The sequence below is a fragment of the Hemiscyllium ocellatum genome, chromosome 14, assembly GCF_020745735.1.
Source record: "Hemiscyllium ocellatum isolate sHemOce1 chromosome 14, sHemOce1.pat.X.cur, whole genome shotgun sequence".
Taxonomy (NCBI): Eukaryota; Metazoa; Chordata; class Chondrichthyes; order Orectolobiformes; family Hemiscylliidae; genus Hemiscyllium; species Hemiscyllium ocellatum.
In genome coordinates this window covers 14,174,319-14,192,695 of record NC_083414.1, presented here as the reverse complement: position 1 = coordinate 14,192,695, position 18,377 = coordinate 14,174,319, and the positions used below count along the sequence as shown (strand labels likewise).

The following is an 18,377-nucleotide window of genomic DNA, read 5'->3' as shown; positions in this document are numbered from 1 at the left end:
AGGAAACGCATGCAGACACGGGGAGAATCTGCAAACTCCACACAGTTGCCCGAGGCTGGAATCTAACCCAGATCCTTGGTGCTGTGAGGCAGCAGTGCTAACTACTGAGCCACCATGCCATCTTAGGCCAGTAGTAATGGGGCGGAATGTTTTCTGCTCGTCCCCTTCTTGAAGTACAATTTTCTTTTTATGCTGAAATGATGCAAGTGATGATATGGAATTTTTGACAGTATGCCTAAGGACGAATTGATACGTACTTAAGCTCGTATTTGTAATGCCTTGAATCAGTGGCAATCCCTCAGGTAAGAGGGAGTCAACCTCATGTGCTTTGCCTGAAAGCATGCCCTGCTGTAATAAGGAGCAAGTTAGACGAAAAAGAACAAAGAACTGCACTTGCTGGAAATCTGATGCAAAAAGCGAACATTCTGGAGAAACCCAGCGTCTGGCTGTGTTTGTGGAGAGTTAATGTTTCAAGTCAAAAAGGTCACTGGATCCTGGTAGCATTCCAGCAACAATACTAAAGATGTGCGCTCCAGAACTACCACATGGTAAGTTGAATCCAAAATTGGCTTAGTGACAGGGGACAGAGGATTGTGGTAAAGGCTGTTTGTGTGACTGGAGTCCAGTCTGTACTGGCATACCACAGCGCTCAGTGCTGGGTACCTTATTGCTTGTGATATTCATAAATGATATGGATGAGAATGTGGGGAGGATGATAAGTAAGTTTGCAGGTGACACAAAGATTGGCCAGGTGGTTGACAGTGAGGAGGAAGGTATTAGGTTACAGATAAACAGATTGGTCAGATGGACAGATCAGTGGCAGATGGAATTTAACCCTGATAAATGTGATGCATTTTGGAAGTAGGAACAAAAAAAAGGAGTATTCAACGAATAGCAGGACACTAGGAAGCTCAGAGGAACACAGGAATAGAACATAGAACATAACAGCGCAGTACAGGCCCTTCAGCCCTCAATGTTGTGCCAACCTGTGGAACCAATCTGAAGCTCCATCTAACCTATACTATTCCACTTTCATCCATATGCTTATCCAATGACCATTTAAATGCCCTTAAAGTTGGCGAGTCAACTACTATTGCAGGCAGTGTATTCCATGCCCCTTCTACTCTGAGTAAAGAACCTACCTCTGACATCTGTCTGATATCTTTCACCCTCAATTTAAAGCTATGTCCCCTTATGCTAGCCATCACCATCCAAGGAAAAAGGCTCTCACCATCCACTCAATCTAACCCTCTGATTTTCTTATGCATTTCAATTAAGTCAACTCTCAACCTTCTCTCTAATGAAAACAAACCTCAAGTCCCTCAGCTTTTCCTCATAAGACCTTCTCTCGACCTTCTCTCAACCTTCTCTCTAATGAAAACAACCTCATGTCCCTCAGCTTTTCCTCATAAGACCTTCTGTCCACACCAGGCAACATCCTAGTAAATCACCTCTGCAACTTTTCCAAAGCTTACACACAATGTGGGGTGCTTGTCCCTCGATCTCTGAAGGTGGCAGGACAGGTTAATGTGGCAGTTAAGAAGGCAGATAGGATGCTTGCTTTTATCAGAGTCGTGATTATCAGAGCAGGAAGGTCCTGTTCCAGCCGTACAAAACTTAGGCTCGTCCAGGGCTGAAATCATGCATGCAGTTCTAGTCACCACAATACGGGAAGAATGTGATTGCACTGGAAAAGGTGCAAAGGAGGTTCACCAGGATGATACCTGGAATTGAGCAATTTAGCTACGAAGAGAAGCTGGATGAGCTTGGGCAGTTTTCTTTGGAGAAGAGGAAGTTGGAGGAGGGAACCTGATGGAGGTGTACAAGATTATGAGGGGTGTGGAGAGGGTGAACAAAAATCAGCTGTTCCCCTTTGTTGAAGAGTCAATATCAAGGGAATCTAATTTTAAAACGGCAGGCAAGAGGGAATTTAAAGAAAAACTTTTTCATTCACTGGGTAGTGGGATTCTGAAACACACTGCCTGGGAGGTAGAAACCCTCACAACTTTTAAAGTGCATTTGAGTGAGCATTTGAAGTATCATATTTTTCAAGGCAGTGGGACTAGTGTAAATTGTTGTACATTTTTGCCAGTACAGACTCAATGGGCCGAAGGGCCTCTTCAGTACTATTTGATTCAATGATTTTACCCCTGTCCAAGTTGTTCCAGCACAGCGTTACCACAGGCATTTGCCCTGCAGTATGGAAAATGGTTCTGCACTAAAAAACAGTACAAATTCAATCCACCAATTACCATCCATGAGTCTGTTCTCTACCATCAGCCAAAGAACGGAGGGAATCATCAACAGTGCTATCTAGCAGCACTTACTTAGCAATAACCTGCTCACCATCAAGGGTTCCATCAGGGTCACTCAACTCCAGACTTCTTTACAGCATTGGTTCAAACATAAACAGAACAGCTGAACTACAGAGGTGAAGTGTAAAGTACCTGTCCATGAAAGCAAAGCAGCATTTGTATATGTTTGGCATTGAGGAGCTCTTGGAAAACTGAACTGGATGAGAATCAGGGGAAAGGCTGTACTCTGGCAGTACTCATACATAGCACAAAGAAAGATGGTTGTGGTTTTTTTAGAAGTCAATTATCTTAGTCGTGGGACACTACAGTAGGAGTTCCTCAGGTTGTCTCGCAGGTCCTAACATTTTCAACTGCTTCGTCAGTTAGCTTTCCTTCATCACAAGGTCAGGAGGTGAGGATGTTTGCTAATGATTGTACAATGGTTGGCAGCCCAGATACTGAAGCAGTCCTTGTCCAAATACAGCATGACCTGGACAATATCCAGGCTTAGACTGACAAGTGACAAGTAACATTTGTGCCGCACGAGTGGCAAACAGTGACCAAATTAACAACATTAACAAAAGATAATCTAACTATTGCTATTGACATTAAATGCCATAACCATCACTGAATCCCCCACCATCAACATCCTGAAGGCTACCAGGAACAAACCAGGAATACCCACTTAAATATTGTGGCTACAAAAGCAGGTCAGTGGCCAAGAATCCTGCAGTGAGGAACTCATCTCCTGACTCCCCAAATCCTACTCGCATCTACAAGGCTCAAGTAAGGTGTGTGATGGAATATATCCTACTTGGCTGGATGAGTGTGGCTCATAAAGCACTCAAGAAGCTTGACATTATCAAAGATAAAGCAGACAGTTGGATTAGCACCACATCCACAAACATTCACCTCCTTCACCCCTAAAGCATAATGGCAGTAGTGTATACCAACTACAAGATGCACTGCAAGAAATGACGAGGGTTCCTCCGAAAGCATCATCTAAACCTACATCCTCAAATACCTACAAGGCTTAGAACAGCAAATGCAAGCCGCCTTCTAAATCACACAGACCTGATTTGGAACTGTGTCGTTTTTCCTTCACAAAAGCTAGGTCTGAGTTCTGGAACTCTCTTTCCAAAAGCAGAGTGGTGAATGTGCACCCCCCAAGAACTGCAGAGATGGAAGAAGGAAGCTCACCACTACCTTTTCCCAGGGCAGTGAGGGATGGGCAATAAATGTTAGTCTAGCCAGTGACAGCTGTATTTCATGAACGATTACAAACGAAAGTCTGAATAAGGATGGCAGATTGCCTTCCCTAAATGTTGTTAATGTACCAATTGGGTTTTTTACCATAGAACATTAGTTTCATGATCATCATTGCTCATCTTTGCATTTTATTCCAAATTTGTTTAATGAATTAATTGAATTTAAATTCCCCAGCTGCCTTGATGGGATTTGATTTCTCCACATCATTATTCCTGGCCTTTGCATTACGAGCTCAGTTAAAAAAAAGTTATTCAACTTCTGCCCAACTCTTGACAGGTTGTCCTCATAATTTAACCCTCTAATCCCCAATATCATTCGCATGGTCTGCACTGTATCCTGTACAATTGGTCAGACCTTTGAGTATAAGAGTTGGGACATTTCTTTGAGGTTGTACAGGACATTGGTAAGGCCACTACTGGAGGCCAGTGTGCAGTTCCGGTTGCCCTGTTACAGAAAGGATATTATTAAACTGGAGCGGGTTCAGAAAAGATTTACCAAGATGTTGCAAGGAATGGAGGGTTTGAGATCTAAAAATAGGCTGGAAAGGCTGGGACTTTTGTCATTGGAACGTAGGATGACCTTACTGGGGTTTTCTAAAATCAAGAAGGGTATACATAAGGTGAATGATAAGGGTCTTTTCTGTAGGGTGGGCGAGTTAAAAACTAAGGGACATATTTTTAAGGTGAGAGGAGAAAGATTTAAAAAGGGCCTGTGGGCAACTTTTTTACACAGAGAGTGGTTCGCGTGTGGAATGAACTGTCAGAGGAAGTGGTGGATGCAGGTACAGTTAAAAGGCATTTGGATGTGTTCATGAATAGGAAGGATTTACAGGGATATGGGCTAAGCACAGGGTAGGTGGGACTAGTTTAGTTTAGGAACATGGTTGGCATGGACTGGTTGGACTGAAGGACGTTTTCAAATTGTATGTCTCTATGAGTCTACAAAGTCAACTTATTCTTTCTGAGCTGTGATGTCCAAAACAGATTACGATACTTCAAATCGGGTCTCAGGGAGATTCTACACAATTCCAAAGAGTGACAAGTATTAGAAGAAATCGGCAGACCAAAAATATGACCCAGCCTTGTAAAACAAATGCTGCCACTCTCAACTTTGTGGTTATGTACTCTCTGACCAAATTAAAAATAGGACTAGGCCCTTTGGCCCCTCAAATCTGCTCCCCCATTCAATAAGATCAGGGCTGATCTGATTATTCTACATTGCCCCACAATGGGAGACGATGGCAATCTAGAGCAAAAGCCCATTGGTTTAGGCTAAGGAGTGGCAGATGTAAAACAGGGATGAGGAGGAATTATTTCTCTCAAAGAGTCATGAATCTGTGGAATTCACTATTCCCGAGTGCAGAGATACTGAATAAATTCTGTCTGAGGAGATAGATAGAATTTTAACCAATAATGGGTTGAAGGGCTATGAAAGGTGGGAAGGAAAGTGGGTTGAGGCTGAGATGAGATCAGGCATGATCTTATTTAATGGAAGAGGGGCTGAATATCCTATTCCTGATGAGATTAGATTCCCTACAGTGTGGAAACAGGCCCTTCGGCCCAAAAAGTCCACACCGACCCTCTGAAGAGTAACCCACCCAGACCCATTTCCCTCTGACTAATGCACCAAACACTATGGGCAATTTAGCATGGCCAATTCACCAGGCCTGCACATCTTTGGAGTGTGGGAGGAAACCGGTGCACCCGGAGCAAACCCACGCAGATACAGGGAGAATGTGCAGACACAGACAGTCGTCTGAGGCTGGAATCAAACCTGGGACCCTGGTGCTGTGAGGCAGCAGTGCTAACCACTGGGCCACCATGCCGCCCTTCCTGTTCCTACATAGGATCCCTACAGTTCAGAAACAGGCCATTTAGCCCAACAAATTAACACCAACCCTCTGAATCCCCCCAGACCCATTCCACAACTCTATTACTCTACAATTTTCCTGACTAATGCACCTAACCTACATATCCTCCTGAACACTATGGGCAATTTAGCATGGCCAATTCACCTAACCCATACTTCTTTGGACTGTGGGAGGAAGCCAGAGCACCCAAAGGAAATCCACACAGACACAGGGAGAATGTGCAAACTCCACACAGTTGCCCGTGGCTGGAATTGAACCTGGGTCACTGGAGCTGCGAGGCAGCAATGCTAACCACTGAGCCACCATGTAACTCCAAGTGTTCTTGTCCTTATGTTCTCCCCCCATAACCTTGTGTTCCTTCGCTCATTAAGAATCTATGTACCTCCGCCTTAAAAATATTCAGTGACTGCTTCCACTATACTTTAGGGAGTGCGTTCCATCGACTCACATCTGTCTATGCCAAACGTTTCTTAAATGGACAGTGGCTTATTTTTAAACTGCAAAGATCCATTAGTAATGCTCCTGATTTATTCTAGTGCCACAGGCCGAGAGGTGTTCGACTGGATCCTGGACCAAGGTTACTATTCTGAGAGAGACACCAGCAACGTGATCAGACAAGTATTGGAGGCTGTGGCCTATCTACATTCCCTCAAAATCGTGCACAGAAATCTTAAGGTAAAAGATGTTTAAACTAACAGTTGCCTCACACAATATTCTACAAAATTGTTATCAAGAAAAATTCAGCCGTGTCCTGCAGAAAAAAAAGGAGTAATAAGCCAGAAGAGAATGCTCTGTTCTATTACCCTAATATGCTTGAGAATGATAGAATTCCCTGCAGTAAGGAAGCAGGCCATTCGGCCCATTGAGCTCACACTGATCCTATTTCTGCACCCCTGCATTTCCCACGGCTAGCCCTCACGTACCTGGACACTATGGGCAATTTAGCATGGCCAATTCACCTAACCTGCACATCTTTGGACTGTGGGAGAAAGCCAGAACACCCAGCAGATACCCATGCAGATACAGTGATGATGTGCTAACCCCACACAGACAGTCACCCGAGGGTGGGATCAAACCCAGATTTTGTTTTGCATGCAGTACAGGTGGATCATAACATACATGGGACAGCACAGTGGCTCAGCGGTTAGCATTGCTGCCTCATAGCACCAAGGACTTTTCACTGTACCAAGGTACATAATAAATCGAATTTTAAAAATCATGTGTACCTTCAAGAGAAATGTCCACTTGAGTACTTCTTTAAGGAAATTGTCAACACCAGCACCCCTCTAAACCCACTGTTCCCATCGAGTCTATATGTAGATTTTCTTTAAAATATTTTTATCTTAATAGTAGGTGATGATGGAACAGTTGCCATTCCTGCAGTTACCTGGAGGTTGACGCTATCGGCGATGATGATTAAACACAAAATACAAGCAAAATGTTGACTTTTCAGCCATTTTTTGTTTGTTTTTTTTTAACCATCAGCTGCTTAGATCTCTTCCCATGCAATCTGCCAATGATGTCACCAGCACTCATGATTTAAACAAAAGCGTTCAAAATATACCCCTGTTCAACAAACAGGTGCTCCATATGGCTGCACAACAAGCTCTATGACTAGCTCTTTAATTCTCGCTCTGCTGCATAAACAGGTGCTCCATATGTTTCACACAGAGATAGTCAGTGGTGCCTTAACCTTTGCCTTGCTGCTCAAGAAGCATTGTGGAGATGCAGACGTTGATAGAGCAGGGAATTGCACACCCTGTCCCATTTGTCAGATCTCTGAACTTGCAACATATTTACTGCGGTCTATCAATGAGATTTAACAACAGACAAATCATCAGAGGAGCGATGGAGAGGGAAGTTAGAGTCAGATTAGATACAGACCGAGGTAAATAGAGAATAAAGGATTTGATAAAAGCAGAGAGGAACAAAAAAGACAAAATATTATTTTTCAAAAGATTTTGTTCTGCAATGTTAAAAGAAAAATGTACTAACTGCAGGAGTGCAATACCATGGTTTCAGTTAATGCTGTTGTCAGGTGAAATGTTATTTTAAGAAATCTTGTCACTTAAAGGGTCCTCTCCATATTAAGTATCAGTTTTAATTTTCTGCAGAGGGCTCCTTTCTTTTAGTATCCCTACATGGAATCCCTATAGTGTGGAAGCAGGCCATTCGGCCCATTAAGTCCACACCAACCCTCTGAACAGCATCTCACACAGCCCCCCACCCCAATGCTATCCCTGTAATGTTACATTTCCCATGGCCAATCCACCTAACCTCCACATCCCTGGAGCTTACGGGCAATTTAGCTTGGCCAATTCAAAGCGCTAATGCAACAAATTAAAGACACTCAATCTAAAAGTAGAAACTTCAATCACGTGCAGCTTGTTTTGGGATCAGAGGATGCCCGAAGCTTGTATCAATCCAGGATGTTCATGGGACTGAGTACGGCAAGTAGTGAGGTGAGTGGCACAGATCTTCCAGCAGTTTCTTGCAATTCACAACTCCCACACTTTGCCAGATAGTTAATGCACTGGTGACAAGCCTTTAGCTTAGTGTCATTTTTGCAGCAAGGTCTGGGCCACCATAATTGCTGCCTCCAGGGTTTGCATTCAAATTAATATCTATTTCTTGTATTTCTGTGCTTCTGACTTTAACTTGGCAATCCGGCATTTTGCCATGGACTGTCAGCTCTCGCTGAAGGGAAACTGATAATATGTGTGACAATCTGCAAATGCTAATAATAACTATGTTCTTTCTCTCTGTCATTCCTTAATCTGTGTTTCTCTTTTGACTATTTCGCTGTCAGCTGGAGAACTTAGTTTACTTCAATCGTCTAAAAAATTCCAAGATTGTCATAAGCGATTTTCACCTGGCCAAACTGGAAAATGGGCTGATTAAGGAACCTTGTGGAACGCCAGAGTATCTTGGTAAGCCCACGTGGATGCAAGCACGAGAAATCTCCAATGTCATTTTGCGTAAAACACCCAATCACTTTCACAATACATTTTCCAAAAGGGGTAGATTCATTTTCAAAAGCGATCATTGCCCAAGACCAAGGCAAAATGAGCCTTGTGTTGACAAAAGATGACATGGAGTAAATTTGACTCTGATAATCGCACAAAATGGACAAAATTGAATTATTTTACACCCAGCACCATATGTTTTTCCATTAACCTCAGATGCATGTGTAAGGGGATTTCATTGGCCATTTTGCACCTCCTCCTACAAGGAGTTGCATTTTAACTCAGTGGATTTTGTGTATTTTTTTAAGGAATCTCTTTATATTGAGAGTTTATTCCTGGGTGAGGGGGAGGTGGGATTATAATGGTAATATCAGTGAATGGGTAATCAAGAATTTCAAGCTAATATTCTGGGAATATAAGTTCAAATCCCACCATAGCTGATGGTGAAATTTGAATTCAGTAAAAATCTTGAATTAAAAAGTTAGCTCAAAGGTGATCATGTGATCATTGTCATAAAAACAAAATGTCTTTAGGGAAAGAATTCTGCCAAATTAACAAGTCTAACTGACGTGACTCCAGATCCACTAAAAGATGGTTGCTTCTTAACTATTGTGGGGATAATTTACACTAGTCTAGCCGTTGGCAGCCACATTTCATAAATGACTGGAAAAAAAAATCTAGGTCTTTATATTATTAACTTTAAAATCTTTTCTTTATGACTTGAATCAAAATGTTAGACCAGGTTATACAAAGTCACAATCTTAGCAAAGGTCTTCATGCATTATATCTGGATTTCACTTCCTGTGGCTAACAGGTTCCACCTGATTTTCCCATCAATTTAAGTCACTGTTCAAATCATAGAGGTGTACAGCACAGATACAGATCCTTTGGTCCAACTTGTCCATGCCGACCAGATATCTTACGTTAATCTAGTGCCATTTGCCAGCATTTTGCACATATCCCTCTAAACTCTTCCTATTCATATACCCATCCAGATGCCTTTTAAATGTTGTAATCGTATCCACCCCACCACTTCCTCTGGCAGCTCATTCCATATGCACACCATCCTCTGCGTGAAAAAGTTGCCCCTTACGTCCATTTTATATCTCACCCCCCTCACTTTAAAACTATGCCCTCTGGTTTTGGACTCCTCTACCATGGGAAAAGAACTTGGCTATTCATCCAATCCATGCCCCTCATGATTTTATAAACCTCCATAAGGTCACCCTCAGCCTCTGACACTCCAGGAAAAATAGCCCCAGCCCATTCAGCTTCTCCCTACAGTTTGCAAGACACATGGACTATTGGAGCTGAGATGAGGAGATGTACTTGGAATATTGAAGTTCCACCATGAGTTTTGTGGCTCTGATTGACTAACAAGCCCTTTCCAAAATGATCAGCAGAAATTGCAAAGACACAAGCAAATACCTTTGAATATAATCTGGGTTCAGATTGGTGCCAGAGGATTGGACGATTGCAAACATTGCACTCTTCCTCAAAATGTATTGTCACCTCAACTTCAATGATTGGAAAACATCTGGAAAGAAATATCCAGAATAACATTAATAATCATATGGAAAAATGTGGATAGATTTGGAAAGGTCAACATGGATTTGTTCAGGAAAAATCATGTCTAAGTTTCAGTAATTTTTTTGAAGAGATAATATTAATAAGGGGCACAAGCACTTCCAAAAGACATTCGATACAGTGGCACAGCAGATTTGTGAGGAAGGTTATAGGTCATGGAGTAAAAGGGACAGCAGAAATCTGAATACAAAATTTTCTGAGGGAAAGGAAACAGAGAGTAATGGTTAAGGTGTATGCTGGGCTGAATCGTGAACCATGTATAGAATCCCAGTCTTCTCTGTTAATTTTTAAAAATTACTATTAGACGTTAATTGTAGAAGGAAACATTAGAAAGAGTGGACAGGGTTATAACAGCATTGGAAAGTACGCAGATGTTTACAAGAAAGGTCGGAGATATTTATAGGATTTGTACTCAGTGACATGCAGCTGTATGTCACCATCACACGGTTGCTCCAGGGTCCTGAAGCCATTACACAATACACTCATCTAACATTGAAGGAGAAGGCTGAGAGAAAATTTGATGAAAGTTTTCATAATCATGAGGGGTCTAGACAGATTAGGCAGGAGAAATTGTTCCCACTTATAACTGAATTGCGAATCAGAGGCCACAGTTTTAAAGTGTTTTGCATAAGAGCAAGTGTAAGGTGAGATGAAAAACCTTTTCACTCAGTGAGTAGTTAGGATATGTAATGTACTGCTTGGACTTGTGGTGAGGATGAGTTCAATCAAGGCATTCAAAAGAGCATTACTTGAGTATTTAAATAGAAACAATGAAGAAAAGGCAGGAAATTGGCACGAAGTTAAAATGTACAGCATTCCAGTACAGGCATGATGGGATGATGAGATGAATAGCATCCTTCTGCAGGGTAACAATTTTGTGATTCTGTGAATGACCAAAATGAATAGCCACTCCCTCCTTTTTCATCACGTGATTTGACACCTCGCCATGAATTTCCGTTCTTTAAGAGATTGGTCAAGGAGGAAGCAAGGTCAAGGACTATTCTCACGCTTAGACTTCAAAATATGTATTGTATACTAATACTAAATACTGCTGTACACAGTAATCAAACCAGGCTCTGGTCACATTGATACATTAAAGAAGGACTATTTGGTCTTCTTCTTGTATCATATTCATGTGCCCTTAAAACTCTCTAAAGTTCTCATCTGTTGTTGTATTGCACTGCATAGTTTGGTGTAGTGATCTACTGTAGTGTGGTCATTCTAACTCTGCCCACACTGTGGTGTTTGTACACAGTGATGTGCATCTCCATATCATCATCGCAAGATTGCTCCAGGGTCCTGAAGCCTTTACACCATACCCTCTCCTAGCTTTTCTTTATCTGTCATAAACATTGATTAACAGTTACATGGATTCTAAAATAATTTGCAATACTCCCTCTTTTAAAACATTTACAGTACATTTTTCCTTATCTCTCCTATCCTTCCTCAAGTCTTTGACTTAATTCATCTGTGTCAGAAGTGGGTATGGCAAACTGGTGACAAGATATAGACATACTAGAGGTAAAGTTGGTGATTTTGCATTTTCTCTGCTGGCTTCTAATAGATCAGAGATTAAGAAGATCTGGCTGAAGGAACAACAGGAGTGTATGAAAATTTCAATGTGGTCTTACCACTTCTACTCCATTATTAGCCTCAGATACTGTTGCTAGCTTCCATAGGAAGACACAAAATGGTACATCCATGTCTTACCATTCTTCAGGTGAAGCTTATCCTCTTGCAGTACTGACTTGTTCTTCAAGGATCTGTTCCAAGGCATGAATGTACATGTTGTGTTGAGAACAATTTAAATTGTTGCTTGGAATGTTCCTCAGTCTGTAGTGCATCTTTGAGAAATGACCTATTTTGCTACAATAAGTACATTGCTGGTGCAAAGCCAGTCAGTTTTGTCTTCACTGATATGGGGTATTAGAACCACAATGCCCATAGTTTTATGCTGTTGTTGCCATATGCAGTATATTGTTCACGTAAGAGATCAGTCATGGGATGAGTCCTTTGCTAGCCAGGCCAGCATTTATTGGCCATCCTGAATTGCCCTGCCGTCCATCTGGTGGAGGTAGACCCCAATGGCCTTCGGGAGGTAGTGGCAGGATCTTGGCCCAGTGACTCTGAAGATTTACGTTGCTTTACGTAGTCAATACACTGTGCAGAAGGTGTTCCATTAAATGCAACCTATGTTGTATAATGCTTCTTGAAGAGTTACCTGAACGGTTATCTGCTGCAATCTGGTTTGCTCATTCTACAGCTCAGCCCTTTTTGATCGAACAGTCAATGACTGATTTATTCAGCAGATAATTCCATTGCAAAGTAGCTCTTGTTGTTAATTTTCACAGTGGCATAGTTCCGATAGTTTCATTAATGAACTGTATGCACAATTACAGATTCCCTTTGGTGTGGATACCAGTGATTGGAGTACAACGTTGTTAGTGTTCTGTTTGTCCTTGAAATAAAATATTGATCGACAGCTGTTAGGCAATTGTCAAACATAATTTGTTTCTCATAAATCTGCTGTCTATAAAACACACAATCTGATGTGCCTTCCATTTAGTGGAAAAGTGTGCTGAGCTGTTCAGCATTTGATTTGGTGTCCAATCCAGAAGATTTGAAATCCTACGAATTGTGCTTTCCATATCTGCCAGTTCACTGATCTGTTAAATGGATATGAAAGCTTAAATCTTGTGGTTTTGTACCATGAATTTTGTTGCATTGTTTGATCGTTGACAGGCACTTGAATTTGCTTTTTTTTCCCAATATGGTAGGATGTTATTAGGATTTAGTACTCGTTGTCGTGTTGATTTTGACGTTTTACTATTGCAAGATCGTTGAGGTTCTAAATCTGAAAAATGTTTCTGCTGATTGCAAAGCTGTTTTCAATGTAAAGTCAGATTTCCTTTACCAGTATGGTGGCTTCATAGAGATGAATGAAGATATTCCTTTGACAAGATGGCGGAAGGATTTCCGAAGAAGCAGTGGGTAGCAAACCAATAAGATTCAATTAGGTTTTTGACTGTATTAAAGATATTTGCAATCATGCTGGGTTTTTTTCAGTGTCCAAGACAGTTTTATGACAAATTTGACACAACATGATTAAATCCGTGCTCTTTTTCTTGACACAACTTTTTATATTTGTACTAACTAAATTGACAAAACTTCCTAGGGGTCAACTAAAAATTGGAATTTATCATTGAAACTGCCAAAATAATAAAGACTGCATTAGGGCTCTGATATTTCAAATAGATTCTTACTTCCAACCTTTGTTCCTTTTCTCAAATTGATGTTCCTTAAGCCAAAGCTGAAGAATTATACTAACTTGTTGTTGTTAATTTGCCATTGAGCAAATAGTTAAAAAAATTGTCAAATCATTGTTATAAGTCTTAACTCTACTCCTCAGTCCAGCTTTGTCCCTTTTTTTGCCCCTTCTTTCATTAAAGGAACTGAATCTGCTTTGGATATCCACTAATTGGTTCCTTTTTACAGCATACTCCATTCAGATTTCTTCCTTTAGCTGCTAGTGAACTTTAACTTTTCTCCATTGTTTTTTAAAAGCTTGTTTCTCCTATAATGCATTTCTGAGACTTCAAATATTCTTGTGGCTTTGCTGAAAGAGTAATCGGTTCAGAGATGTTTCCTTCTCAGTGGCTGTTCAGATCTGTGGTTTGGCTGGCTGCTAGCTGACATTAAAGCTGTAGCAGTGATTACTTGAAAAAATTATTTTTGAATTCTCCTCTTCTCCAGACAGTCTCAGGTCTGACTCTAGATCTTTTCTACTGCCACAATTTTTTAAGCAGTCATTGTCATCATTTCTTGTCATGTGATTTAATACCACATGATGAATTCAGACACGATGAAGGGCTTATGCCCGAAACGTCGAATTTCCTGTTCCTTGGATGCTGCTTCACCTGCTGCGCTTTTCCAGCAACACATTTTCAGCTCTGATCTCCGGCATCTGCAGACTTCACTTTTTCCTCGATGAATTCAGACAGCCTATTTAAGGAATGGGCATGGTTTAGACTTCAAAGTAATACTATATGTTATACATTGATGCTCATACTGTTATACATGGTAATCATTGATATACCATGTTTTGATCTTATTAGGTGAGGACTACACAATCTTCTTCGTTCATGTTTGTGTGTCCTTAAGACTCTCTGAAGGTCTAGCCTATTGTAGTGTAGTGTGATGTAGTTTTCTAGTGTGATTAGATTAGATTACCTACAGTGTGGAAACAGGCCCTTCGGCCCAACAAGTCCACACCGACTCTCCAAAGAGGAACCCACCCATTCCCCTACATTTACCCATGAATAATCCCCCTAACACTATGGACAATTTAGCATGGCCAATTCACCTGACCTGCACATCTTTGGACTGTGGGAGGAAACCGGAGCACCTGGAGGAAACCCACACAGACAGGGGGAGAATGTGCAAACTCATTCAGACGGTCGCCCGAGGCAGGAATCGAACCCGGGTCCCTGGTGCTGTGAGGCAACAGTGCTAATCACTGAGCCACCATGCCGCCCCAAGTGATCTGTGACATCATTGCAATGTTGCTCCAGGGTCCTGAAACCTTTATACAACTCTTCCGAATGTAAATCTATAGTCTCAGAAAAACTACCAGTCAGTATTTTAATCCTCTTCTAATGGATGCCACTAAGCTGTAAAAATGGATTACCCTTTAATTCCAAAAGCTCTAATAGCTACCACTTAGAAGTTGGAATGTTCAGTGTCTTCCTTTCTCCCCCTCTCTGTCTTTCTGTCTCTCCATGATTCATAAGGTAATTATCAGTCCAGGAACGTGCCAAATACAGGGCTCAGGAGACAAACAAGAATGCATACTAGACAAACAAACCAGAGACATTGAGCCAAATACCACAAGGAATACTAAGAATTTCTAGCGAGTAATATTTAAGCTACCCTTTAAGTTCGCTAATGTGTTTTAAGAAAGAGAAGCTGCCATCCCTACCTTGCCTAGACAATACGTGCAACTGCAATAAAACATACACGAGAGATATGAATGAAGAGAAGGCCATTCTTGAATCTGCCCCGCCATTTGATGAGGTCGTGACTCATCTGATTGTGGCCAATGCGCCACAATGTGACCTACTCCCAATAACCTCTGAATCCCTTATTAGTCAAGATTATGTCTCCCTCTGCCTTAAGTGTTGGCGTTTTGACAGAGCAAATAATGAGAAACTATTTTCAATGGCTGAGTGATCACTGACGACAGTGCAGAGATTTGAGGTGATTGACTTGAAAAACATGATGCAAACCTTTCCTTTGAACACAACAAGCAGTTGGAATACACTGCCTGACAGGGTGTGGAAAAAAGATTCAATTGTGATCTACAAAAGGGGGGAAAGATTGCAGGGATCTTGGGCAAGAGCTATCTCATGGGACTAATTGGATTGCACGTTGGAGGAGGCAGCACAGTTTTGATGGAACAAATGGTCTCATTTTGTGCTGTACTATTCTGTAATTCTTTGAGTCAGAATCACCTTAGCACAAGCAAGGATGAAGAATAAGTGGCAGGGTTGTTCACATCCAATGAATATTTTTCCTAAAGTGAGAAGGATTATGGTAAATGAGACAATTTAACTGTTATGTCTTGAATTTTTATCACTGTGCTCATTATATCAGTGACAAACATCCATTCCTGGAATTCAAATGGCAGCCTAATGATCAACAATCACTGTACAAACAATTAGGACTGAAGTGTTCCACCTACAGTTTAATTTATGATGGTGAATTGCACAAAACACATGTTTTTCACATCACTGCATTTTGCTTACTGTGAGGTATCTATTAATTGATTTTTTTAAAAATCAGAATTGAAGGAGAAAAGGCATTTTATAGTGGGTTTGCCCAATTTTGTTTTCTCTTTTCAGCGCTGATTACAGAAAAAAAACACAATCTGGCACAATAACTGAGACATTCCAGCCTAGTTTAAATATAGTTTAGTGAGAGTTCAATTGTCACATACAACACTAATGATGCGAAGGGATAGCAGAGTAGGATTAAAGGAACATCTACCTTAGAGAAAGCATTTGGCTCTCTCCCAGGCAAATTATTTCAGTGTTTTAACATTGCAAACACATAACAGTTGTTTGCTTTGACGATGTGTAAGTTTCTGTTATGTCTGCAGTTCCATCAACTATCTACGCAATTTACCTCATTATGCATGCATTGCACTTTTCACCTACCGTGTGCTCAACAATGGTGATTTACTCACCACTGCAAGGACTTCCTAGGATTCCCAATGCCATACTTAAAGCCCAGCCATGTGCCAAGTCAAGCACTGCCAGCCAAAAGCTGCCCTTTGCAGTGCACGTAGTGGGAAGGGAATGATAAAGAATGCTTCTGAGGACACATAGATGGCACAAGTGACACTTCATGACAAATACAAGCTGACATTCTTGAATATGTTGCTATTTTACATCATTTCTAGTCAAATTGACTGTCATTATAACTGCGGAAACAAGAATCAAGAGGCACAGGCCACCTATTCTTAGCACGATGCCATGTCAGAACACTGTACATGGCACCATATCATGCAGAACACTGTACATGGCACCATACCATGTCAGAACCCTATCCCTAGCACCATACCATGTCAGAACCTTGTCCTTAGCACCATACCATGTCAGAACCCTATCCTTAGTACCATACCATGTCAGAACTCTGTACTTGGCACCATACCATGTCAGAACCCTATCCTTAGCACCATACCATGTCAGAACCCTATCCTTAGTACCATACCATGTCAGAACTCTGTACTTGGCACCATACCATGTCAGAACCCTATCCTTAGCACCATACCATGTCAGAACCCTGTCCTTAGCACCATACTATGTCAGAACCCTGTCCTTAGCACCATACCTTGCCAGAGCACTTTCCATAGCACCATACCATATCAGAAGCCTATCTTTAGCACCATACCATGCCAGAGCACTTTCCATAGCACCATACCATGTCAGATCCCTATCCTTAGCATTATACCATGTCAGATCCCTATCCTGAGCACTATACCATATTGGAACCCTGTTCTTGGCACGGTACCATGTCAGAACATTGTCCTTGGCACCATACCGTGTTGGAACCTTATCCTTAACACCATATCATGTCAGAGCCCTGTCTTTGGTACCAGATCATGTCAGAACCCTGTTCTTCCATCATACTGTGTCAGAACACTGTCGATGGCACCATACCATGTCAGAACCCTGTCCATGGAACCTTACCATGTTAGAACATTGTCCACAACACTATACCATGTCGAAACCCTGTCCTTGGCACCATACTGTGTCAGAACCCTGTGTTTGGCACCATACCATGTCGAAGCCCTGTTCTTGGCACCTTACCAAGTCAGTGCATTGTCTGAGGGTGTGCTTCCTCTTTCCCTGATCGTGGGGTCATGATATACTGGAAAGCCTTCAAATGGTTGAAAACATTCACTTCTATTCAGCAAAAGCAAAAAGACAAAAAAAAAGGCTGCATTCGCTTCAGGGAACAAACAAGGACTGCTTGCCTTTTGAGCAACACACAAGTCATGCTTAATGTATGACCACTGCACCCGGTTTACATCTGTCAGAAACAGGTGCAGGTGAAGTCCTATCTGGCTTATTGCATCTGATACACCACTATAACATACTGAAAGTAATGTTCCTCCTGCTCAGTGTCTTCATTATTCTTCTCAGAAAACTGCTGCTGTTCCCCCAGCTCATCAGCATTCATCACATCCTCTCTTTGTCAGTTCCTGTTGTGCCTGGTGCATCATGTCAGGATTATTTGGCCCACTCCATCAGGATTGTTTTTTACCCAGACCCCAAATTGATCCCAGCAGCAGCACCTCATCTTCAGGAGGACCATTGTCTACTCCACGATAGTCCTGATCAAAGAATGGACTGCACTGAATCTACACTTGGCCTCAGTCAAGGGTGTGTGCAGCACAGTCATTAGCCATGGTAGCTGTAGGTAGTCATATCTCCCATAAACCCATCCTTATAAGGCATCTGGCCGTTCCAACATGTGAGTTCAGGGATATAGGCACATGGTACTTTCCAATCCAAGGTGTGGTACCAATGATCATAGATGACTTGCACATTGATGGAATGGAACACGTTTCTATTGATTCAGTCTGCTATATTATAATATGGTGTGTTCAATATGATGTGCATTCAGTCTATCACAGCCTGCACCTTTGGGGTAAAGCCAGCTATGTTGGCAAAACCTCCTGCCTGGGCTCCAGCTCTGAGCTTATCACAGCCTGACAAGATGAACTGGTACTATCTGACACAAATTCTGTTTGCAACAGCCTTGATACTCTTCTAGGCTGAGGACTGAGAGATCTCACACAGGCTCCCAGTGGATCCATTGGAAACA

The 18,377-nt window shown here is 41.7% G+C and overlaps 1 protein-coding gene across 1 annotated transcript in view; it reads left to right on the top strand.

Annotated features, from left to right (window-relative positions):
* LOC132822075 (caM kinase-like vesicle-associated protein) overlaps positions 1-18,377 on the top strand; it is a 90,873-nt gene that overhangs the window by 54,139 nt on the left and 18,357 nt on the right. The window contains exons 4-5 of the mRNA XM_060835091.1: positions 5,970-6,108; positions 8,243-8,363. Coding sequence (XP_060691074.1) covers positions 5,970-6,108; positions 8,243-8,363 — 260 coding nt within the window. The remainder of the gene's footprint in view (positions 1-5,969; positions 6,109-8,242; positions 8,364-18,377) is intronic.